General features: G+C 39.9%; 2 protein-coding genes across 2 annotated transcripts; both read left to right on the top strand.

The window, feature by feature from the left end:
• Positions 1-7,011: 7,011 nt before the first annotated feature.
• On the top strand, positions 7,012-18,842 carry TMEM9B (TMEM9 domain family member B). The gene is made up of 5 exons (XM_063117258.1): positions 7,012-7,154; positions 9,321-9,412; positions 11,623-11,731; positions 13,299-13,433; positions 17,974-18,842. The coding sequence occupies exons 1-5, from the start codon at positions 7,071-7,073 to the stop codon at positions 18,127-18,129; spliced, it is 576 nt and encodes a 191-aa protein (XP_062973328.1). The 5' UTR covers positions 7,012-7,070; the 3' UTR covers positions 18,130-18,842.
• Positions 18,843-23,422: 4,580 nt separating this feature from the next.
• Positions 23,423-24,091, top strand: ASCL3 (achaete-scute family bHLH transcription factor 3). The gene has a single exon (XM_063118765.1). The coding sequence runs from the start codon at positions 23,462-23,464 to the stop codon at positions 23,966-23,968; it is 507 nt and encodes a 168-aa protein (XP_062974835.1). The 5' UTR covers positions 23,423-23,461; the 3' UTR covers positions 23,969-24,091.
• The last annotated feature ends 1,566 nt before the right edge of the window (positions 24,092-25,657 follow it).

Here is a 25,657-nt window from a genome sequence, read left to right as displayed (position 1 = left end):
GTTAAACTTTTAAAAGTATTTGTCGTGGCAATTTCCCTTGACAGTGTGGCACATTCCATGGTAATTCTGCTTGAAGTTGACAGCAGAAAAGCAATGTTTCGTGATGCTAGGAGCCCTCTGTCTGGAAGAGCCCTAAATGAAAAGAGGAATAGGTGCAGCCAGAGACACACAGAGAGTTTAGATAAGCAGGAGTTGAGATACCTAATATTTAATAAGATATTAAACCTTTTACTTTCATTTGTACAGGCTGCAATCCTAAACACACTGAGTAGGAAATAAGCTCCAATGGCCACAGTGAGAGCCCTGGCCCCTGCTTTTTCCAATATTCACAATTAGTCCTCTTCCTTCCAGGAGCAAGGCAGCACCTCCTTTCTCCCACCTGTCTGCATTCTCCCACCTGTCTGTCCCTGTCCACAAATATTAGCGCCCACCCCCCTGCAAGTTACTGGCACTTTAAATGTGCATTGTGCTGTCACTTGCCTCCTCTTTAAGTCCCTCCCTCAGAGTCAGATCCGTCACTCTGTTCTTGTGTTGAACCAACTGCGCATGCTAAAAGTGGCCTGTAGCTGCGCTGCAACCTCAAAAGGTTCTTCTATTGTTGGCAATGCAGTTGGGAGAGCAGGCAGTGCATCTGGGAGGACCAACCTGCCTGACTCCCAAATATGGTCCTGATCAGCTCTCCAGAGCCAATTGGGATGCAGCTCTCAGTTTGGAAATAGGGCATCCACGGGGAACACCCATAGCCATTCATCATCTATTGCTGTGCCTGCACACAGCACCAGTCTTTTGCTCTTGTTCGTTGGGTTTTGTGCTTCTCTCAGTGTTTTTACACATGCATGGAGTACAGAATCCAGAGACACCAGGGAAGCAGCACACTGCACAGGCAAGTTGCTGTGCTTTGTACAGTGTCCTGGGAGTTACTCACAATTTTTTACATTCAAATAAATAAATAAAATAGTATTTTCTTTTTAAAATTGATGGCCTGGATGAGGGGGATTGAGCATACTAGTGAGGTGTCCTTGCCAATTATTTTAACATTTATTTTCAAATATTCTTTTTTTTTTACAAGCTTTTCTTCTTCTTTTTCTGTTTTTGCCCCCTCCCTTCAAATCCTCCCCTCCCTAATTTATCTTCTGTGCAATAGGTTCCTGCTGGACTAGAGAAATCTGGGTTTAAAGGGCTGTGTTCCTGTATCGCAATGTGGATCTCACCCCCTTGCTTTGTTTTGCTTAACTTGCATGCCACAGTTTGCCTTTTTTTTCTGTGCAATGGGTTCCTACTGTGGAGCAGAGAAATGTGGGTTCAAATGAGTACTTTTGTCTTGTTCTATTGGATACCCTTCACCAAACCTTTGCTTTGCAAGCAAGCTATGCCTCTCAAAGTCACAGCACCAGCAAACTACCAATGTCTCTCAAAGCCACAGCAAAACAAAGCAAGCTATGCATCTCAAAACCATGGCACAAAGAAGCAACCTATGCTTTTCAGTGGCATCGCCTTGGACAAACTACCAACACCTCTCAAGACGACAGCCCTGGAAAATCTGGCTTCTGAAAGCTGTAAGGTCATACCCCTTCAGCTAACATGGTCAGTAATGTGGACAAAAAGAAAGCAAGGTTTCAGCTTATTCCTTGGTATGGAGATGACGGTTCCATTTTTCAACATAAAATGGCCTACTGACATATCAGCTAATTAATTTGGCATTTGCAGTGTCAGCTTCATTATTTTTTCATAGTAATGTTGCACACACTGGGCTCAAGAGCTGAGGCAGAAGGAGCCTGGGAACTCTGTTGCTGCCTGCCTGCTGCTCTCTGCTTAGCAAAATAAGGTCATGAGTCATTTGCAAATGTCCTGTTCTGTGTGTTCCAATTAGAGCAAATTACAAACTGAAGAGCCTTGTAGCATTTCAAAGTAAGGTTCAATGTTGCAGCCTATAGCTCAAGCTGAGATGGTACACAGGTCAATATTCTTGCAGCCCACTTCTATGCATTTTTACTTGGACGTAAGGCTCCACAGTCATCAAAGGGCACTCTATGTGCATAGGATTATAGCCTAAGCCACCTTGGAGTAGTGTGGCAAACTTACACAGCACCAAAAATGGGATAAAAGAGGACACTGATTTGGATAAATTTTGCACATGCTAATTTGCATGTAAATATTTATTTGCATGTAAATATCTGGAAATATTAACCATAATTTAAATAGAAAGAGACAGTACATCTCACCATAGAGGGGAAAACTGTGACCTGGGACTTGCCTAGATGATGGGTTTGCCCCAGGGTGGATTCGCAGTAGGGTCAGGTCATCTATATCACACAGCTGCCATTGCGAAGCCATCCTGGGGCAAAACCCAGAAACTCAGCTGAAAAAATGTCAGGCATTTACCCTGACTTTTTTGTCTGCAGAGGCATGTCACAGCCAATGGCACATCCTGATTGGTTGCTATCGGCTGGACAGGGAAGGAGGAGGACCTCCAGGAGCTCAGGAGAGACCCATGGTAAATAATAATTTTAAAAATGGGCGGAGGGGAGGGAGAAGAAGGGGAACAGGCCCGTTCCTCTCCTCCCCCATTTTTTTTTAAAAATATCTGTATTTGTGAAGCTGCACAGATACAGATAATTAAAAAAAATAGGGGGGGAGGAGAGGAACGGGCCTGTTCCCCTTCTTCTCCCCAATTTTTTTAAAAAACCTGTACCTGCAAAGCTGTGCAGATACAGATAATAATAATTTTAAAAACAGGGGGGAGGGAAGGTCAATATGCGTCACCTCTCAGAGGGAAGAGAGGTGGTTTGGGCAACATGCTCTGACTGCCTCGTTTCTTCCCCATCTCTCCTGGTGTGTAGCACAGCGGCAGCAGCAGCGGAAAATCCAGACTTGTGTTCCTTCCCGTGTAGATGCCAGGAAGGAATGCTAGTGCGGGAGCCGGAGGCCTCGTGGTGCCAAAGTGCAGCCGTCAAGACAGGGGCCAGGTGTCTCGTGTGCCTGCTCAGTCTGCTGTCCAGGTCCTAACTGTGGATAGACAACTTCAATGCTCCTGCTCTCCCATCTGATGGCTCTTTACCGTTAAACTCGGCATGGTTTGGACAGCCTTTCAACTAGAGGACTGTCCTAGGTAAAGTAGGCCATATGTTCACCCTATCTGGGAAGACCTTGCTTAGCAGCATGAAAAAGAGTGAACAGATCTAAGCTACAGCCAAGATCTCTTCGCTCATAACTAGGGACACAGATGCACATTTGCTTCAACAAAAGTGAAAACATTTTGGGCAGCATCCAAGTCAACAACAGTTAGAAATTATGGAACAATAATGGAAATTATGCTGCACTAGCATAAGCGACCTCTAGCAAAACGCCAATAATCTTAGGTGACGCAGTGGGTTTTTCAGGGAAACCCAGTGTACCAGCTAATTCTATTGGTGTTGCACTAGAGGTCATTTACACTAGTGCAATGTAATTTACATTAGAGGTAGTGTAAACTTGATAACTGCCCCTGAGAATGGGAAATTGCAGAAGTCTGCCGATGGACCCCCCCCCCCACAAAGTATGGGAAAAAATGGGGAACAACAGAAATGTCCTGGTCATCAAGATAATATGGTTGTCCTTTCAGTGTAACACAAATTCAGAGGTAGTTCATTACGTGGGCTCTATTTCTGTGCCAGAAGCATTTCAGTTGTGCTTTATTTCAATAAGAACATTGATGATTAATTGGAAGAAAAGACACCTTAAGGAGATGAAAATCTCACTCTGAGTACAGCTGTGAGATGTAATGAAGAAATTGGCAGTGGGGAGGAGACCTCTTTTTCTAATAGTTGTCACGGAAACTCAGAGCAACTAGGGCACCTCCCGTGTTCTCATCAACTGCAAAAACCTTGTGAGGGTGATGATATAAAATCAATATGTTACTAGAAATTTTGGGATGGTCAGTACTTGAGGCTCCTTTATCAGGAATGTGAGGGTTAAATGGAATCTCTGCATTCACAGCCAAAAATGGTAAGATTGCTGACTGGTCGAAGTGCTGGGGACAAACATCTTCATGCCTCACCTGTGAACTTCCAAAGGCATCAGGCTGATTGCAGCCTTAGTTTAAAATAAATTTATCCCAAAGACCTAATGAAATAGTTGGAGCAAATGTGGATGATCACTTTGATCTGGTTTGCACAACGTGACAACCCACAATAAAACAAGTAATGGTGGCTTATCATGGGTTGGTGTGTTGTGTGAACCCAGCTTAGGCTGATATACCAACTGCACAGATAGCCTAGCTACAGTTATCCATGCTCTCATAATCTCTCGTTTGGATTACTGCAATGTGTTATATGTGGGGCTGCCTTTGAAAACTTCAACTGGTACAAAACAGGGCAGCACGTTTACTAACAGGGACGGGCCAACGAGACCATATCACGCCAGTCCTATTCCAGCTTCATTGGCTGCCAGTCCAGGTCTGGGCCCGATTCAAAGTGCTGGTATTAACATTTAAAGCTATAAATGGCTTGGAGCCAGCAAGCTAAATGAAGGAATGTCTCCTCCCATATGTACCTGCCCGGACCCTAAGGTCATCCTCAGGGGTCCTTCTCCATGAGCTCCTGCCAAAGGAAGTGAGGCAGGTGGCTACCAGAAGGAGGGCCTTCTCTGCTGTGGCACCCCAGATGTGGAATGAGCTCCCTAAGGAGGTTTGCCTGGCACCTACACTATATTCTTTCAGACGCCAGGTGAGGACCTTTTTATTCTCCCAGTATTTACATGTAATTTTAACTTGGCTGTTTTAAATTTGTATTTTAAATTTGTGTTTCTGCACTGCTGCTGATTTAATTCTGGTTGTGCTTTTATATTGTACTTTATATCATGTTTTTATACTGCTTGTTTTATTCTTAGAATGGTTTTAATTTTTGTGAACCGCCCAGAGAGCTTTGGCTATTGGATGGTATAAAAATGCAATAAATCAATATGCAATGAAGGTCAGCAAATAAATACATCCAGTCAAATGATATGAAACTACGGGCGAAAAGATATATTTTCTCTAACAAATTTGATGTGAAGTTAATTTGTTTTCACACACATTTTTTAAATAAAGCTTGCCTACCTACCAAAATAAAAAAGCTGTTCAATTATACTTAGCTGTGACCAATATCCACATGAAAACAGGGTTGTTTTAAATTACTTTTTCTGCATGGGAGATGTCACTTGCTTTTCAGGTGGTAAATACAAAAGAAAACATTCCCTGTTCTTTTCCATTTTGGGGGCATGAATATTTATACAAAGGCAATGTTCTCAGTACAGATGAAAAGCGGGCAGGTGGCCGACAGATTGGGGGAGTGGGTTGGTGAAATTGGCATAACAGTACTAATTTGCAGACGCAGGAAATGGCCATAATGCAACTGATTAAAAATCAGGGGGTGTGCAACCTTCCCTCTGAGCCTCCTTTGAAACTGGCCACACATTTAGTAGCAGGTAATGAATCATACCCAGAGAAATCTACAGGCTTTAATATGTTTATCTCATGATGCCTAAGGTTTTTTTTGGGGAATCACAAAGATTTAAAGACACTTTTGTATCAAGAGTACTTCCAAACAAGGCTATTAATGTGCAATCTCCGTGCCAAATAATGGGAATCTAAACAAATTTATTTATTTATGTATTGCATTTTTATACTGCCCAATAGCTGAAGCTCCCTGGGCGGTTCACAAAAATTAATGTCACCTTTTACTTGTAACCTTCCAGGGTTTTTCACCAGTTCTTCTATCTTTTTTCCTCCCACACAAAATATGATGGAGGGAGGTGGGAATGGAAGAGCTATATAATGTATTTTAGTTGATGTTGCTAGGAACTGTCAATCTGGAAACACCCCAAGATGGGTGCTTTAAGAAACCCAGAGCTAGTGAGGCAAATGTTTTGTGTGACCAAACATGAAATAGTGTGCACAATTCTGGTCACACACTTAAAGAAGAATATTTTAGATTGGGATAAAGTGCAAAAAGGCCTGTAGCAACAAAGGTAAGGCTAGACATGACAGAAGTGCACAAAATTATGCATAGTATGAAGAAAGTGGATAGGGAGAAGTTTGCTCCCTCTCTCATAATACTAGAACCTAGCATTAGCCCATGAAGCAATTGCTGGGATATTCAGGACAAATAAAAGGAAGTACTTCTTAACACAGTGCATAGTTAACTATGGAATTTGCTACCACATGATGTAGTGATGACCACCAATTTGGATGGCTTTAAAAGTGGATTAGACAAAGCGGATTAGACAAATTCATGAAGGATAATGCTATCGATGGCTGCTAGTCCTGATGTCTACGTGCTATCTCCAGTAACAGAGGTGGTACACATATGCACACCAGTTGCTGGAATACTTGACCAGGAGGGTACTGTTACACTCAACATCCTACCTGTGGATTTCCCACAGCTGTTCACACCCTGGATAGACCCTAAGTCTTATGTTCTTAAGTCATGGTATCCAGCTAGCTTTGCAGATTTCTCTTTGGCCATATTTGTAGGCTTTTAAATACCATGAAGAGTGTGAGTTGGGCAATTCCACTATTACCTAAGTGGATATTGTCCTGTTACTTACTAGTATGGTACCTGTATTTCCCCCTGTGGGGCAAATAGCAATTTGGCGCAAGCCAGGATTTTAACCAGTAAAATGGAGTCAGGGACTTGTGACTGATCTCACGTCTATTTTTCATCGGCCTCGGTGGGGCTGCAATTTCAATTTTGCTCTGGAAACCCTTGAGACTTTCACATTCGCACGTCCATCCCAAACATATTTCCGCCGAAGCAGGTTCTCGTGATTTCGATGGGGCTAACCTTCAACGAAGGATATAAACCAGCTTAATTATAGCCTAATATTAATTTCTCTCTCACACACACACGCATAAACAGCAGCTCTTGTCTGTGGAACTGAAAGCCCGGCCGGCGCCTATGTGGCTGGCGGGAAGGCTCCGGCCGAAGCGGAAGCTTTGCAGCGTCACGTGACACGGGATGGCGGCATTGCCGAGAGTCCGGGCTTAAGGCCCGCCTCGGCGGCGATAACGAAACCGGCGGCTGAGGGGCTCCGTCAGTGGGGGGAAGCCAGGCATGGCGGTGTCGGGGAGAACGTGGGCGACGCTGTGGGCGCTGCTCGCCCTGGCCGCGTTTGCGGGACAGGTGGACGGGGAAAAGGTGAGCGTCCGTCGTCCCCCGCCACTCCCTGCGGTTTTCGTCTCCCGCTCCCCGGCCCTGTTTATCTTCCCCCTGTTTTCCTCCTTAGTCTGAGCATTTCTCAGTCCGGGCGGGATGGGGCGTGGGGGCATCTCGCCGACTCGTGGGGAAAGCAGGTCGCACAAGGGTGGCACCCGAGGGGCCTCGTTCCGGAGCCTGAAGGCCCAGGCAAGAAGGCCCTCGCTTTACCTTCTGGGGAAGAGTAGAGGGTGGTGTGCGATCTGTGCTTCCTGCCCGTATTACTCAGTAAAGCTTCGGGCACTTTGTTGCCACGACGTAAATAATAAAGTGAATAACTCTTTCAAGCACTTTTTATATTTCCTTTACGACGACTCCACGGCTCTTTCTGTTGCTTCACCCCTTTCTCATTTTCTAGGCAACGACTTTTGCTTCTGAAAATGTCTTCATAATGGGCCTTTAAAATATCCGTAAGAAGAAAGTAGCTAGAGAATGCTCTTTTAAAAGGCTGTGCTGGTGGGCAATGGGATTGTAAGGCATAGTAGAAAGAATCACTCTTCCATTAGACATGTATTTATAATTTCGTTGTGTTTTTCTCCCCCTTCCCCAGAAATGTTTGTCTCTTACTCGTTTTTGATGCTATGGGAAGCATCTTTTGCTTAAGCCTGTAATCATAAACACATTTAACTTGGAAATACATTCAGTTAATATGATTTAATTGTAACTTATGCATGTTGAGAGTTGAAGTGGCCACCTTTAGTCCCATATACATCTGCAGTACAGGTTCTATGGCTTTTTATATAAATGGACATTTTATCCATTGTTAACATCATAGTATTTAACTCTTGGCTGCTGTCTTTCTTGTTAGGTCTTGTTTAGACACAGGATGACATCATGAGTGTTTGAACATGTGGGAGTTGAGAGTTTTACAGCTAAGACCAACTGGTTATCCATAGGTGTTGTGTGATAAGTCGATTTGTAAGAGTTGGTCTGGTATTACCTTCCTAGAACTTGATACAAAGGTGTGTGTGGGTGTGGGTGGGTGGGTGTATGTATGAGCAAGTGGAAGCTGAAATTATATGTATATGTTTGGTTTTTGAGAGTGTGAAATGGGATGCATTTTGTTTGGGTGGTGGTGGGCATGGTGCTATATTCCTGGATTTATAAGACTCCAGGCATTTAATATGAAAATATTTGAAGGGTATACAGAAGTTTACCTTGTTTCTTAAAGCTGCTGGAAGGCATCATAATGTTCTTGAGGTTTATTGGATTCACATTAATACACTATCAAAGGAGGACATCCTAGGAGAGTGATTTGCTTCTCCATTATTACGTACATACAAGTGTATTTTAGCTCTTTATAGTTAAGGTATTTTACTTAAAGTCAGCCAACTTAAAGGAATTATCTACTCGTCATCTTGTTAGTAGAGTTTAAGATTGGTAGCTACCCCAGCTTCATATATACTTTGAATGTACATCTAGTTACATGTTGTTCCTTTTTCAGCTGACAAGTACATAACCAAACTTTTTAAACACATTTTCTGCCTTCCTAGACGATCTGTAAGCCAACCTTCCCCTCCCTGATGCCTTCTAGTTGTTTTGGACCACAACTCCCAGCATTCAATACCATTGGCCATGATGGCTGGGGTTGATGGGCATTAAACGTCTGGAGGACATCAGGTTGGGGAAGGCTATTGTAACCCATATGCCAAAATTCTAACCCCATGTATCAGGTGGTATATATTTATCAACAACCCCCTTTTTAAATAAGCTTCGGCTATTGAGCGGTATAGAAATGGAATAAATAAATAAATAAAATACCCTGCTGTGCTGTCTTAAACACTAATACTTTGAAAGCTTGCTTTAAAACTTCTTTAGTTGAATACCTCTGTTTACAGTCCTAATCAAATTAATCTGGTTTCATTTATAGATTTAGGTATCTAATCTAAAAGGGTAACTTGTATGTATTTACATAAGTGAAAAAATATTTAAGTTGATCATGAGTTGAAACCTTTCTTTGAAATGTACTGTAAATCCTTACAGTATGAAAATCTTAAATACCCTGTTATTATCTATTCTTGCCCTTAATTTTATTTCTTGCAGCTTATCTTTTGTTGTTGTTGATCTTAATGATAACCCATTCATTATAAATGTGAATTTATTTTTCAGAATTCGGAGGATGTCAGATGTAAATGTATCTGTCCGCCTTACAAAGATCATGCTGGCGACATTTTCAGTAAAAATGTTTCACAAAAAGACTGGTGAGTATACAGCACTTTATCTTATTCCTGTACTCTGAAATACAATTTAATTGTCATTTCACAAATATTGTTGTGGATACTGAAAATTGTAATGTGGAAATTAACCCTTATTCTACCTGGAGATGGACTGGATTCAGAAGTTAGGGAACTGGTGAATTTTGGGTTACTTAGGGCACAGTCCTATTGATTGCATCCTCGCTGCTCGGAAGCCTCAGAACTTGCAGTCTTCCAAGATTTCTTTGCCCTGCTGGGCTGAAGCCAGCAAGGCAGGAAGAGTGGCAGTGGTGATCTTTGCCTCCCTGTCCATTGTCTTGGGTGATTTTTGCTTGACAGGCTTTTTAGCCTGTCTAGTGAGGGCGCTTTGGAGGGGGAGGGAAGGAGGCTGGAAGAGAGCACACTGCAATGCCCCTTTCTTCCTGCAGGGTCGCTTTTCTGACCTCGGAGGGAAGCTGCCATGGTTCTTTCTGCGTCGGCTGTAAGGGGTGCCCTAGGGGGTTTGGATCTCTGAATTCCCCTAGGTCAGAGATGGTCTCCGACCATAGGATTGCTCTCTTTGTAGACATTGCTAATAAATGTAACTTCCTGTTTGATGACTGGAGTGAAATGCAGAAGTACTTATAAAAGAAAAAGCTTCACCATTTACTTTTACAGCAATGTAATATACTCTAATTCTGATACTCTAACATCCCTTGAGTATAGGTTAGCTGAATTTGTAGCAGTAGGTTTCATATTGTCATTCAAAGTGTATGTCAAGCTTCCCTGGGGAGAAATCGGGGCATAGAGTGCCAAAGCATTCATGGCCCCTGCTGCAATATCCACATTGTGATGAGCTTCCATTAGGCAGCTTTTCTGTGTGGCTAGCCGCCATGATGGATATCTTGCCCTTCAGAGATGCTGTCATAGAGGCCGTATGACTGCTTGTTCCTAAGATTAGATTAGATTAACTTCATTAAGTATGGTTTCATTTACAAGCATTCTATCATTTGCTCAAGCAGATACTAGTTCAGAAGGTTTTATGAGTATAGCAGGATAGTTACCTTCTTTGCTGTGTGTTCTGCTTGAATGATGCAGGAATTGATAAAAAATTAGTGGAAGGATGAATAAAATAACTGATGAAGCAACTGTGTCAAAAAAAAAGGCCTATGCTACTAGCAATTTTCAGAGGAGTTCTAATGCTGTGTTTGAATGCACATAGTCACTTTCATTTAGACCAATTGTGTCCTGGAATATTTACTAAAACACTTGTCTTTTGAAGATATGGGGATGGTTCCACACATTTGCTCCTTCTACCTCACTGTATAAGCCTCATGCTGTGCTTGAAACCAGACATGAAAGGTTCCCTCACAAATCCTGTCTTGTCTATATACAATTAAAATGTTCTCAAGTATACTATGGATGAGAAAGAAGGCAAGATTGTCATGTTTAAAAAGAGTGTGTGGTATTTCATATGGTGAGAGAACTCTGACAACATGAAGTAGGAGGAAAAACAGATGACAACTGGAACAATCACTCCTACTTTTCTGTGATCATTTGCCTGTTGCAAATACTCCTCTTTTATCACCTCCTTCAAATTAACAGTTGTTCTTGCCATCAAAAAGGGGAGGATTTCCCACCCTAGGATTTACAGATTCTTTCCGAAGCTATTGGAAGGCCCTGCTCTTGAACTCCAACTGACATATTATTATAACACGATTGTTACCTTGGAATATGGATAGAGGAAAGGGATGCTGTAGTGGCATGTTGGGCGGAATGGATTGTTGCTAGGGGCCGCTGGTGCCCATGTAGTATGTTGGGCCTCTTCTCTGGGCTTTTAAAACTCACTCCTGATGGGACTACCATTTCCAGACACTACAGTTGCTACCTCTCCACTGAGGAGAGGTGATGATGGGAGGAGTGTAGATCTGGGGAAAGGACCTGGTTTGTTAGAGCCAACTCGGGTTTCCAGGCAACTGCTCTCTGAATGTTCTAGTACTGGCATTTGTACTCAGATTCCTTTGTTCACCAAGAAACTAAGTTCTTGTGTAGTGAATTAAATATTTAAGTAGATCACTAGGTGGGTTAAATGTCAAGTATTTCAAATTTTCATAAATATGAATAATAGATTGGATAGCTCTCGGTACATTTAGCATGTGTTCTCACTAGTTAACACTTCTCTGCAATGGTATACATACACCTAAACGTACTCTAAGCACCTTTTTTCCCCCTTCCAGTGATTGCCTTCATGTTGTGCAGCCTATGCCAGTTCCTGGGCCAGATGTGGAGGCCTATTGCTTACGTTGTGAATGCAAATATGAGGAAAGAAGTTCTAAAACAATTAAGGTAAAAATAACCCTTGATTACTATTTTTTTAAAAAACTTGTTCAACTAATGCTCATTTGTTTGGCTTTTTCCAAAATCTACATATTCTAGAACAGTATACAAAATAATAAAATACAGATTCATATAATAGGACCGTTATTCTATAAAAACCCTTCCATGTAAAATCTATAATAAAAGTATAATTCCCAGGCATTGTGTGTGTTACACAGTTAACCTAAGTGAAGGATATGTGGCAACTATAATAATAGAACGTAGCAAGCTTGATTTTTTAAAAATGAGTATAGCATCCAAGTCCTATGATGTCAAGATGGTAAATTATTTATATACATAATGAACTGGTATAACAAGCGCAAAGAGATATTGTGTCTAAAAGGTCAGATGTAGTAGCGTAGACTAAAATGGAGCTTCTTATAACTTGCAGAGAACTCTGAACAACCCTCTCTCTTTTTTCTTTTTTTGTTCATGAGTTGCTTAATGTTTTGGGGAAACATGCAGTGAAGGTGAGAACATTGGTTAATTGGATCATCCAGCTTAACTAATCTTTGTTACTTTGAAACTGATATGTACAGGCCGTTTCTACACCTGCCTTTTTCCCCTGGATCGTCCCTGTGCATCCAAATGCCACACAGGGGATCCCGGGAGCAGGCAGGGACAATCCCTCCATTTTCCTGGGATAATCCTTAGGTGTAGAAAGGGCCACAGTTTGTTTAATGGATGTCATTCAGAGCTGGGATACACACTACCCTCTGCAAATAGTGTGACAAGCTTTACGTTGGAACACTCTAGTCTTCTGACTTGCTTGTCTATCTTGGCTCCCACTAGTTCCACTTTATTCCATCTGAAACTATTCCATGCAGAGATGGGCAACCTGGTGGTTGCCCGCGGCACTGAACGGAGGGGTCTGTGTGCCAAACTGAGTTCAGTGTTTTTGGAATGCACTGTCTGCAGTGAGCTAGGATGGCAAAAAGTCAGTGTCTAACTGTTTTTTTTTAAAAGGTTCTACAGGTTGTTTGAGTACTAAGTACCAAAATGATATTCCTTCAGTTAGTTTTAAGTATGTTCAATTTCCACTTTGGTGTCATTTGCGCTAGGTTAAAATCACTGGAACACAGATTTACTTTGAGGCAACATTACTGAGCACTGAGTACTTCAAATATCATAAATACTATAAGCACTACGTAAATAACAATAAAATGAAGCCATAAGCTGCCTCCAACATCCAACTCTCATCAATCAGAATACATTTTCTAAGAAATTATTAAAACAAAGTTACTTGGAAAAAATGAGTTTTCATCCTCATGCTCTATCATTCCTTCCTGTAGAGAAGAAGAAGGTAGATTTGTTTCCTTTTCACTTGTCTTCCTTTCTTCGGGATAAATGCATAAGTAGTGGAAAAGTCCATTTGCTTCTGCATTTTGTCCTTTGCACACACACCACTTAATTTGGATATGTTGCTGAGAGTAGGATGCCTAAATGTTTTTACTGCTGTAGGTATTTTTCTTCACTTTGCCAGTCTGTATGCTCCAAATGAGTGGCTTAAACTAAAATATTGTCTTATGCTGTATAGATTACCATCATCATATATTTGTCCATCTTGGGTTTCCTCCTGCTGTACATGGTGTATCTCACCTTAGTAGAACCTATTCTGAAGAGACACCTCTTCGGACATTCACAGCTAATACAAAGCGATGACGATGTTGGGGTAAGTTCTTTGTTTTGAATAATATTTAACCCTGATTTGTTAAAAGTTGGTTATTGCCAAATTACTTGTTGAATTTTGTAATTCAAAGAGCAGTTTGAAAGTGTATCTTCTGAAAATATAGCTCAGAAGAATACATTAGATGTCTACACCCCCCCTTTTGTTTCCAGTGAAGAACTTGCATGGCACTAAAATAAGATATTTGACCATTAATTGGTTTAATCTCAGTTTCCAAAACCAAGTCCTTATAGATAGAAAATGCAAGCTTTGAGTCCAGGAAAGAGGACTCCAAGAGACTTTGTGGTCTTGCTAGAACATTACATGCTATACTAGAGTGACCAGATACAAAAGAGGGCAGGGCTCCTGCACCTTTAATTGTTGTGATGAAGAGGGAATTTCACCAGGTGCTACATGCATACAAATGACACCTGTTGAAATTCCCTTGTCTATTCAATTGTTAAAGATATGGGAGCCCTGTCCTCCTTTCCATACGGTCACCCTAAACCCCAGTGCTTGATGGGTTGCATCTAATTACTAAAAGGGCTTCTTTAAAGTAATATGTGTGGCATATTTTGGGAAACTCTGTTTAAAAGCATTCTGTATCTGGTAGCCTTTTCTCTTTAGATTACCAGATTATTAAAAGTCCATTTTATACAATATGTGAGCAAATATTCAAACACTTTTACACTGACGCAGCTGACCTGTGCTTTTAAAAATATGGTTACAAGTTAATAACTGAAGTGATTGTGTAAAAGATATACATGTTGAATATAATTCGATATATTTATGTGTGTCATAACAGTTCTAGGTTATCTTGTTATAGTTTAACGAGAAAACATGTGCCAACTATTTGCTCGTGTAGTTTTATATCAGTATCTTCAGGCAGTTGAGGAAAGTGAAACAGAGCAAAAATTCTACAAAGTTCAAATGGAAGAACATATGGCAGGCCAAAGAATGTATACATCTGAAAGGTGTGTGCATCTCAGTTGAAAAACAGACCAGATAAACATATCACGATTTGTGAACTAAAACCTCACCCTTAATAGCTTGGAAAGAAGGATGCTTGCCAGAGAGTTACGGTTGTTGACTTACTGAAATGCATGTCGAAAATTAAGAAGCAAGTTTGAGAAATAAAACTTTTTTCTTCTTAAATTCTGAATTGGCTACTAGTAGTCACAAAGGAGAGGCTGCCAGGAAAAAAGATAATTGCAGTGTTAGGGATTTTTGAAAAGAAATGCAGAAACTATCTGAACATTCTCCTTAAGATGGTGTACTAGAAGTGGTCCACTATGTACTTGAATCACACTTATCTGGACATTCCCCCCCTCCCGTGGCAGCTAGCTTATAATAAACAACTTTGGATTTGAATCAAATAGTTTATTGAAAGTAAGAGTGGATGAATGAACATATTTTTGGAGTAATTAAGCCAACTGAATACCTAATAGCCACCAATGCCAATCCAAACTGAAAGATCTTATAATACTGCTGTAAAATGTTTGTACTTTGCATACACTCCATTAACAGGTATTTCACAGCAGCACAACAGCCACTAAGAATGCTTCTGCATGTGCCATTCAAAATGATGGAAAAACCCACAACAGTTATTATGGAAGACCTGTGGTTTGCGCCTAGTAGCTTAGCCTGTTAGAATTTACTCCGGAGTTCGTTTAAATTTCTCTCGCTACCCAGATCAAAGCTCTTCAGAAATTTTAATTGGACTCTTTTATAACCTGAACTATCTCAAAGTTTTATCGTGTCATTCATAAGTGGACTTTAAAATCAATTTAAATTCTTGAGTACAGTATGGTTGTTCTGTACAGATTTCATAATGCTTTAAAGAAAAGAACGTTTCAACCCAGTGTCATCTACACCCCTTCTGGAATGCCCGTTCTCTCAGAGAAGAGGTAGAGTCCATCTGAATCTGGGGGAGCCCGTGCTTCCATGTTAACTCCTTTTGGGGCATTAAAAGCACAATGTTCTGCATCAAGGAAAGACAAGTGCCAAGAAAAACTGGATTGTGACTTGTATAAATTAAGCACATTTGCATGCATCTGATTTATTTGCATAAATTCTGTTTCTACTAGTCGTGATAAGGGAAAAGGAGTTAGGCCATGTGCTAAGAGACCTGCTCTCTGATGACTTGAAATCCTTCTCAGCACCTCCTGGATTCTGAGATTTCAGCAAGTGTCACCCCTATAATTTTTAAGCCTGTCTTTGCCACCTTAAGGTCTAGCAATTTGCTTTAAGAAAATGAAAGCTGAGATTTTCAGGAGCCTGATTTTTTGCAAACTATGTCAAATACTTTGCTTGGGTGGTGCAATCATGGAATTGCGGAATACACCCATCCATTCGGCTTCTAATTTAGCTTGTGTTAATGGATAGTAAGTTCAGTGAATGTCTGGGGGAAATCCGATTCCATTGCTAGTATCATGTGTCACTCTGACCATGTGCTGCCAGTGTGTTCTATCCTATCCACTTGCTAGAGTATGACCGTTAGATTTCACCTTCCCCTGTAGCCCCCTAAGCATACTCAAAATCTGCTCTGGAAGACCTGGGTTTCCTTTAAGTTCTAAATGCAAAACAGCTCTTGAAAAACCCTTCAAGTAGTAAAAAGGGCACAGTTTGCTGTTTCTGGTTAATTATGCCCAATGTTCTTGCTGATGGTTTCTTAAAACATAATCTCAGATACCTAGTTCGGTGTGTTTATTTTTAATGCGATATGTTAACATGGTAAACAATTCATAACGTAGCTGTTTAATCCTTAGTATATATCACATACATGACCTTCTCCAAATCTAATCTTTAAAACACACCTTAGTGTCCAAAACATCTTTAAATATAAACAATAGGTTTGATATTGAATGTCTGTGTTTATGAATTGCATTCATTCATTGGTATGTTTAATAGGATGACTTGAATGCTTAACATAAACAGACAGTTGTCATTAGACTTTGTCACCTAACCAGCTGTATTTTTGCTTTTTATTTTGAGATATTGAATATAAACATGTGTGTGTTTGCATTATTTGACATCTCAAAGTGAGTACTCCAAACAGCTTCACAATACCTATTGCTGATTAGTATTTTAGAGACTTAAACATAGAGTTGGCAGTTTAAATTTCTGTTTTACAATGTGAACATTTTTATTGTTGTTTACTTACAAAGCACCTGAAATTTTCTAAGTGCTGTACAGACATTGAAAGGAAAAATGGTCCCTGCCTGCAGGATCACAATCCAATAGACATAAAAGGAAAGGGGAGGAAAGGAGAAAGCCAGTCATTAGGGCAGCAGCTCCTTCGTCTGTAGCTAATGGATAAGACCAGGTGGGACTCTATTCTAATAGGCGTTCCTTCTAGCAGGGAGGGTTGAGGCACGCTCCCTGCATCTGATCCTTCACTGGCTTATGTGCAGGACCAGGTTGGTCTCTTCTCTTGCCATGATGCTATTCCTGAGAGCACTAGGTCCGCTGGCTGGTGGATGAGACCAGGATTTGCTGCCGTTCAGCTCTATAGTCCCAGGGCAACTGTCCTTCAAGCAGTCATCTGTATGACTAGACAAGATTCTTTTTACTAGACTTGTTGTTCTTGCCTTTGCTATTGGCTATTAGTGGATGATATTAGGGAAGAAATGGGAGATGGGAAACCACCAATTTCACCTATTTCTTCCCCCCTCTGGCTGCAGCCCTTGTGCCAGACTATATTCTGAACCTCAGTAGTGGCTTTTGGAGGCAGGGCAGGGAGGTAGTGGAAGAGATTGCATCAGAAAGCGGTGGGTGGGAAAGCCTCATTGCATGCATGGAACACTGTGCCCAGTTCTTTGAATCCAAAAACTGGAAGAGAAATATTTTTATCTTGCTTTTCAGGATAAAATTGCCGGAATTCATAACCTTTTCAACATCCCAAAATACTCATATGTCTAAGCAGCACAAAGCAGTATCTCTTGCTCCATCCCATCAAATTATTTATTTTATTTGTGGCGTTTATATACTGCTGAATATAATAAAATATCTTAGCGGTTCAGAAGAGCCCTTTGTGCATACCCTCAGCCTCTGCTGTTCTTTTTTTGTTTTTATACTTATCTTACGTTACAAGATAATATTCAGTAAATTCCCACTGGCTGTCATGACCTCCCCCTTTTCCTTTGTGTACTTGGTTTTCTAATCTAAATACATTCTATCCGAGCAACAGAAAAGCAACCTGGAGGATAGACACCTGGATCTTTTACAGTTGTTTACACCCCTGCAGATTACTTACACACCTTTTTTGCAACTCTAGTTTTTTAAATTTGATTGTTACTGATGCTAGGTGGAGAGGATTGTAAGTGTAGCAATGAATTCGCTATACTGGTTTCTTTCGGAAAGAACTTAAACTTGTAGTCACTATTGGAGAGAATATGGATAGCTTACACATCATCCTTCTGCAGAAAGTAATTGATTTGATTCTTGTCTTGTATACAAGGCAAACTAGACTACTAGCAGTGTATTTTTACTTTGCCAAAGTGGCATGCTGAGCAATAAACAATAATAAAACCCTTTTACATTTCAGGATCACCAGCCATTTGCAAATGCTCATGATGTATTGGCTCGTTCCCGTAGCCGTGCTAACATGTTGAACAAGGTGGAGTATGCCCAGCAACGTTGGAAACGCCAAGTTCAAGAACAGCGCAAATCTGTGTTTGACCGTCATGTTGTGCTCAGTTAATAAGTACAATTACTCTCTTCAGACAGTGTTGGAAGAAAAGAAATGGACTAAAGTACACAGCATTGATTTCTGTCTTCCTGATATGCCACTTCACTAGAACACGATATTTGCTCACTAATAGCAAAGGAAGCACAAACATAAGCGGAAGGAAGATATTACGATCTTTTAACAAGCCAACATTTCTGAACACTCTTAAATTGCTTTTACTAACAAAACTTAAGCAATTATTTATGTGATAATTTTAAAATCAAGAGATAATTGACTATGGTTCTTAAATTCAGTTTTCACTAATATGTAGAGAAATGAGAAGATGTGCAGCATTTCTGTTACAAATGATTCTGCATATAGAACTTTTGTAAATATATTTGTAATTTTCTTATGGTCTGCTGTGTATCAAAAACTTAAATTGTACAGTATAATTATCACATCTAAAACTGCCTGGCTGTATCATTTTGTTGCTTGAACTCACAGTTTGTTAGCTGACCTCTGCAAATGTAAAGTGAAGCTTAAGTGGACAGAGATAGTAGGTGAACTAGACGCTTGAAGAACTGTGCAGTACACAACAGGAAAAATGTTGGCCTTCTTAGGTTGCTTGCTAAAGGTTGTGCGATATCTAAAAATTTATTCATGTAAATTTCAATACTTGGTGGACAATAACTATTTTTAAAAATCAGCTTGATATATGGAATGCAAATAAATTCTTCAGAATATTCTCTTGTTTTGGGAGTTGTTATTTAAAAACTGATTCTGATCCTATCATAAGCTGATAGATAACAAATCTACACCAAGCAGGATATTGCACTATGAAAGCGGAATATAAAAGGCAGAAGCCACGCCATGCAGGATATAGTGGTATGAAAGCAGTATATGGTATGTGTCAATGGGCCCCAACAGTGGTCAGTGCACTTCAATACCACTATAAACAATAGTGCGGCTCCTGCCTTTTATATACTGATTTCATACCACTTTCATAGTGGAATATCCTACTTGGTGTAGATGACACCTTCGAGAGCAATCCTATGATCCCTAGGCAAGCATACCAGGGACCATAGGATGGCTTGGAAAACTCCTTCTGAATCATAGACGGAGTCAAAGATCGGACCCCCCGTCTTCTCACTGCCAGTGCATTGAAAACCATGCTAGCTGCCTTTCTGAGGTTGGAAAATTGACCTCAGAGAGGGGGGGAAAGAGGGCATTCCGAAATAAAATGGTTCCATATTTCAGACCACATGCAGGTCCTTCTTCAGGGAAATCTATAGAATAATGTATAAAACTTATAGAATCAAAACCTGTCCACATATTTTTTTTAAATATATATTTATATAACTTAACTACAATAACAATATAATTGTTTATCAAAGTAAAAAAATGTGATGAAAGATAGGCTCAGAGTTACAAACTGCATTACTATGGCATATATTGAATGATAACATACCCCAAGAATAAACTTCGTGTGACAAAATCAATCATGCTTGCTATTCAAACCTCTAGTTCACTGTGGTGTACTGCATCGGGGAGAAGAAGCCAAGCTAATATGTGCGTGAATCCTGATTGGAAAGAGCTGTATTTTAGAGCAGTGTTGCAAAGTTGAGACTCACTTGTGGCTAAAGGGTGTCACTGTATTTAACCTCAAAATCTGCCAGTTGGATTCTTAAGATCTGGATTCTTAAGAGCAAGCCTGATCAAATTTGGTCACATTGAGTAAGTTTGTTTATTCCTGAGATATGTTATCATTCAAGATATGCTATTGTTATGCATTGCTTAAAACTTTAATCCTCTTTTTCATCAGATTTTTTTTACTTTTGATAAACAATTGTATTGTAGTTAAGTTGTATATGCATGCTTTTAAAAATACAGGGACATGTTTAAATTCTGTAATATATTGCTCTATAGATTTCCATGAAGAAGGACTTGTGTGTGGTCTGAAACATATTGAAGTGTTTATTTCTGTGAAATAAAATGCCTCTTTTGCTTACCCCATGGCTTTTTGTCAATACATTTGGTAGCCTTAAAGGCATTCATAGTAGCGAAATAGGAAACTGCTTTAAATCTCTTCTGGGATTTGCAGACAGCCATTTTTAAAAGTGCAACAAACTCAGTGGTTAGTTGTGGAGGTCCCAGATAACTGTTTTCCAGGCAATATTTCTGTTGTAGGGATATTGCATTTTCCTAGAGACAGTCTATTGCTGCTTGAAAGTTGGGACATGCAATCTGCCCCCTCCCCTCCCTGGCTAGTATCTTTGCCATTGTGGCTGAAATGTAGGTACATGATTACCAGCAGACACCTCTTAGAATAGTGTCCATCACATCCATAACTGATATAATTCTGCTCTCCTTCATTCCAAGCTCATCCAATTTTCTTCAATATTTAAATTTTTTAGCGGCTGAATATTCCCTACCTATACCACTCTAGCATGGGAGTGCTTATCTTGCTGCTTCAGAACAAAAACAGTCCAAAGTTAAATTATGGAATTCACTACCACAAGATGTAGTGATGACAACCAATTTGGATCGCTTTAAAAGGGGGTTGGATAGATTCCTGAAGAAAAGGCTATCAATGGCTGCTAGTCCTGATGGTTATGTGCCACCTCCAGTATCTGAGGCAGTAAGCCTGTGTGCACCAGTTGCTGGGGAACATGGGTGGGAGGGTCCTGTTGCACCATGTCCTGCTTTGTTGGTCCCTGGTCAACAGCTGGTTGGCCACTGTGAACAGAGTACTGGACTAGATGGACCCTTGGTCTGACCCAGCATGACACTTCTTATGTTCTTATGAATGCCCTCACCTCCCACATATACCACCATTTCATAATTTTCTGCCATTATTTTTCTGTTTCTGAAGGCTGTGTAATCCTCCTTCCATTGTTCATTCGTTAGTTTCTTTTTTCTTCTTTTTTAAAAGAGCTATGTTACCACCACAGACTAGGCTGTAATATAGCTCTAGCCCATGTTTGGTCAGATTAGTCATTAGCTTTTACTCTATCACTGATATAGCTATCATCCCTGTTTCATTGTCCACAGTTCACTAGAAAATTAGGGAACCATCCAGCCTTGACCAAGTTGGACAGGAGAATTTAGAGAAGTGGTGTTCACCATTTCACTGCCTCCTCTTATCTGCCCAACTACCTTGAGAAGGGCATTTCCCCCCTCGGAGTTCAAGCTGAATGGGGTTGGTGGTGTGGGGCGACATAGATATGATAAAAGGTTAAACTCCTCCCCTTCTATTACCTCTTCTCACTTTTAAACAGTGGTAGGGCCTGCAGACGCATAACTGATCAGTGCCAGCATTTCCTAACACTACCTTGGCCGCTTACAACTGTAAGGATTAACCAGTAAATATCAACATCCCCTAAGTCAATGATATTATATTGTTATATGCATATTCTGATATAAATTTGCTCTCATTTGTGTATTTAACATACCTATGGAAAAAGTAAATGAGATCTAGCAAATACTTCTACAGTTTAAGTAATAAGACTGATCTGATGAAAATTAGCAAATTGCTAAACATTGGTAAAAATAAACTGCTGACAAGAACTTTACAGCCATAAAGAACATCTAATGCATTAAATGTTCTGACCCATAATTCTAATATTTATTGTCTTTATAGCTGCTGTGTGGGTGGAAGAAGCTAAACCAGAAAAGAGCAGATCTAACCATAAGCTACTTTGCATATTGACAATTGACTATAAATTTAGGTCTGTCTGACACAATCCAACAGGCACAAGACCTGTGGGACTCAGGTAAGAAACATAAGGAAGATATAGGGGAATAGCAAAGTGTTACATGGGTTTTATTAATATTAATCCTGGATTATTAAATTTGTAAGTGATACATATGACTAATAGATACTTTGTAGATTGTACTTTGTATAAGAGTTAATTTATAAGGGGAAAGTGCTATAAGGATTGACATACTAACATACTTCAATGTGTGATGTTTTGGAGCTCAGTCCCTTTCTAATATTTTAGATTTACCCTGGTGATTTTGGGAGTTCTTTTTCATTTCACCATAGGTGAGTCTAGGAAATAAGATCTTGATTTGTTGATAAGACTTGAACTTTATCAAATGCAACTTTGCAGCAAAGTCCTTTTTAGAAAGAAGAGAACAGATTATGATCCTTCCTAAGCAAATAATTTAATTTATTCTAGGTTAATATGCTAATTGAACTTTCCTATTGCATACTTAGTAAACATGCTTTCTTGAAATTGGCCTTGTTCTTTAGCAATATGAATTTTAAAACCTCTTTATATCATATTTCAAATAGTAAAACCAATTGTTTAGATATCATTTTAAAAATAATAATAATGAAGGAATTGTATATGTTGCACATCAGGGCTAGGGCAGCCTGGTGGGCACTGACATACATGAGGAGGGGGAAGCCAACTTGCTTCCCTTTATATGCTCCAAAAATCAGTTCATGTTCATTTAGGGAAATTTCTTGCTCAGCATTTCCCCACTGAAATCCTAATAACATCAATCGATTGAGGGGATGTCATTTGGCCATTGTATTTATTGAGTAAATTTTTAATGTTTGCTATGAAGTTATCAAGTATATGGAAGAAAACAACTGCATATGTGATTTCTTATTATAAATAGGAGCCAATAATGTGTCTGAGAGGAGGACAAAAAACGTTCTTTATATACCAATGTTTGAGACCTAAAATAAAGGTCCACATTCTTTACTATTCAAAGTAGTTGCTATGCCGTGTCACAGAACAAGCCATACAGAATAGGTGAGTTCGAAGAGTTTGGCAGCTTTGAATTATGGCAGAGTATTTCATCAGGCACTGCCCAAAAAGGAATGTGGCCATTGAAAGACAGTCCAGTCAGGATGAAGTATGTTTAGGTCCCATTGATTTCAGTGAAAGAGTTCCTTGCGCTGCAAAGTGTTCTATAGGTAGCACTCCTCAGGACCAATCGACATAAGTGATGGGGAAAACGAGGTACATACTGAAGTGGGTACGGGAAAGAGGAGTAATAGAGAAGTTCATACCCAGCCTGCCAACTGCATGTGCGTCTCTAGAAAGGCCAGTTTTATGATGTGCGAATCCCAGCTGTAGGACAAAATAAGAGATTTTACCTAGTGGCAAACATCTGCTGCGTATGTTGATAATTTTAAAATGCCTTCTTTCCATATGGAACATTGTATTTAAATAGACCAGTACTAAATCATCCCAGTCTCCCACATATTCCCATAATATCAAGTGCTCTAAAAATACTGACAGTTGCACCTAGCCTGTTACAAGGCATGAATCACTAAACTGATAACACAATTCTGCATTTCCAGCATTGTACCTGAGACACCACAGCTAGGAAAAGCTCCTGTGATGCTATGGACAAATTGCCAGTCTTCAGCGACTCCCACACCGGACAGATGTCCAGGCTTTGCTGTAGGGACCCTTATGCTGCATTTCAGTTGTACCCAGAGCACCCAAACCAGTTTGCTGGCCCTGAAGATTTGCCTCTGCTTCCATTAACACCAGAACAGCTGACTGCTGATAATTTCTACAGCAATCCTTGTGGTTTCCCGTTTCAAGTCCCTTGTGGGAATTTTGGCAGATGTGAGTACTCTTGCGGCCCAGCGTTCATCCGAAAAAGAAATGAAAGGGAAAGGCAGAGGGTTAAGTGTGTCAATGAAGGATATGCCAAACTTAGATATCACCTACCTGCTGAATACTTAGAGAAACGGCTCAGCAAAGTCGAAACACTCCGAGCTGCAATTAAATATATAAGATATCTCCAGTCTGTTCTGTACGAGGATTCAGAGAAGAATTGCAGGGAAGTTCAACACCTCTCTCAAGAGAGCTCTCAAAATGATCAAGTTTCAAGGACTTCATAGTCTGCTACCCAGCAAATACAGTTGTATCTGAGAAGTCCACAGATATCCTGCCTGTAAGGATCAAAGATACTTGCAATATAGACCTGGCTTCACAATATCTTAATATCAGCATTTGTGGTTATGATGAGATGAACTGAGTTAAAAATATGTGGAAGTTTCAAATGATTGAAATGGCTGTAATTGGTGAAAAGAATCCTAGGTATGATCAATAGTATGTTAATAATGTTTCTAAAAAGGGAATGTCCTCTCAAGCTGTATTGTTTTAAATAAAGGTATGTTTTAACAAAGGGATTAGAAGATTGTGGATCATTCATTGTGGGTGGAAAGAATAGGGCAAAGAGGAGAGGTTTCTTTGCATTATTCTGTTATCCCCTGCGACTTTGCCAGAAATATAAATATATTTCTAATGTAAATAACAAAGTTATCTTGGGTTCTCTCAATGTGTCTTCAATGACCCTGAGATGATGATGCAACAACTACTGCCTGAAAAACTGCTTTAACTTAACAGCACCAGAATGAGGCATTCTGCAGAGAACTCCTGAAAATTCAGTAAGCCACAACATGGTGGACCACCACACATTCCTGCTGGGCTGAATATTCTGCTTGGTGGATAAGAAATTGTGCAGGCCTGAAGCATGCTGTAGTATATTTCATTTTATTTTTGTGGTAAAATCTGTCTGTCAGTTGGTAGTGATGTGAGGCACTTTGTCTAACAAGAGACTTTCTTCCTATGCTTGGGTGAAGGTGGGTCATATTGGCCCATTTTGTATCTGGGGGGTTTCAGCAACAGAGACCTTATATGGGACCAGGATTTAACAAGGAGTTAGGGAAAGATATGGGATTTGTGTATCTTGAAAACTATGTCTGTAAGAATAAAGGAAAATTATTATAAATTGGTCTGGAGGTGGTACTTAACACCAGCAAGATTAAATCAAATTGATGTTGGAGGGAATGCCAGGAAACTAGCACCTATGTTCATATGTAGTGGAGTTGTGAATATATACAGAAATTTTGGCAAATGGTGTTTAAGGAGATAAATGAAATAACTGGGTTGAATCTAGAAGTATGTCCAAGTATAGCATTATTGTCAATTTATGATAAGGTTAACTGTATGCAAGCTATTAAAGACTTAATAACAAATTTATTGATAGCAGCGAGATTAATGATATCTCAAAAATGGAAGAGTCAAGGTGATTATCAAATAGAAGAATGGTATAAGGAAGTAGGGGATATTGCTATTAATGATGTTAACATGTTGCATTAAAGCTAAAAGAGGATTATTGAACTGAAATGATTTTGAAGAGATATGGAGATTATTTGTAGAGTTTGTCTTAAAAAAAGGGGAACGGATGTACACCTTCACAAGAGTCATTACAATTTTGGAAAGTAGAGTAATGGTCCTGGGGGTGGGGTGCACTTTTATTATTGTTGTTGTTGTTAATATAATTTACTGTTATTATTAGTTGTGTTTATGTGTAAGATTAATTTGATGTCTGTTATATAATGTAAAAATTTAATTAATAAAAAAACCCAGAGACCTTATAGAAGTAGAAGTTCCATCTTTAAAGGAAGGATGTTCCATTGATCCACAGGATTGGCAGTTATCACAACTGGGAACGAAACTCGAATATAGCACAATACTTGAGTTTTTTCATAAAGTCTTACTCCACATGGCTCTAACTAATATAT

Source organism: Elgaria multicarinata, chromosome 2 (assembly GCF_023053635.1).
Source record: "Elgaria multicarinata webbii isolate HBS135686 ecotype San Diego chromosome 2, rElgMul1.1.pri, whole genome shotgun sequence".
In the NCBI taxonomy this organism is placed as follows: Eukaryota; Metazoa; Chordata; class Lepidosauria; order Squamata; family Anguidae; genus Elgaria; species Elgaria multicarinata.
The sequence above is the reverse complement of the archived record's forward strand: the minus strand, read 5'-3'. Positions and strand labels throughout refer to the sequence as shown.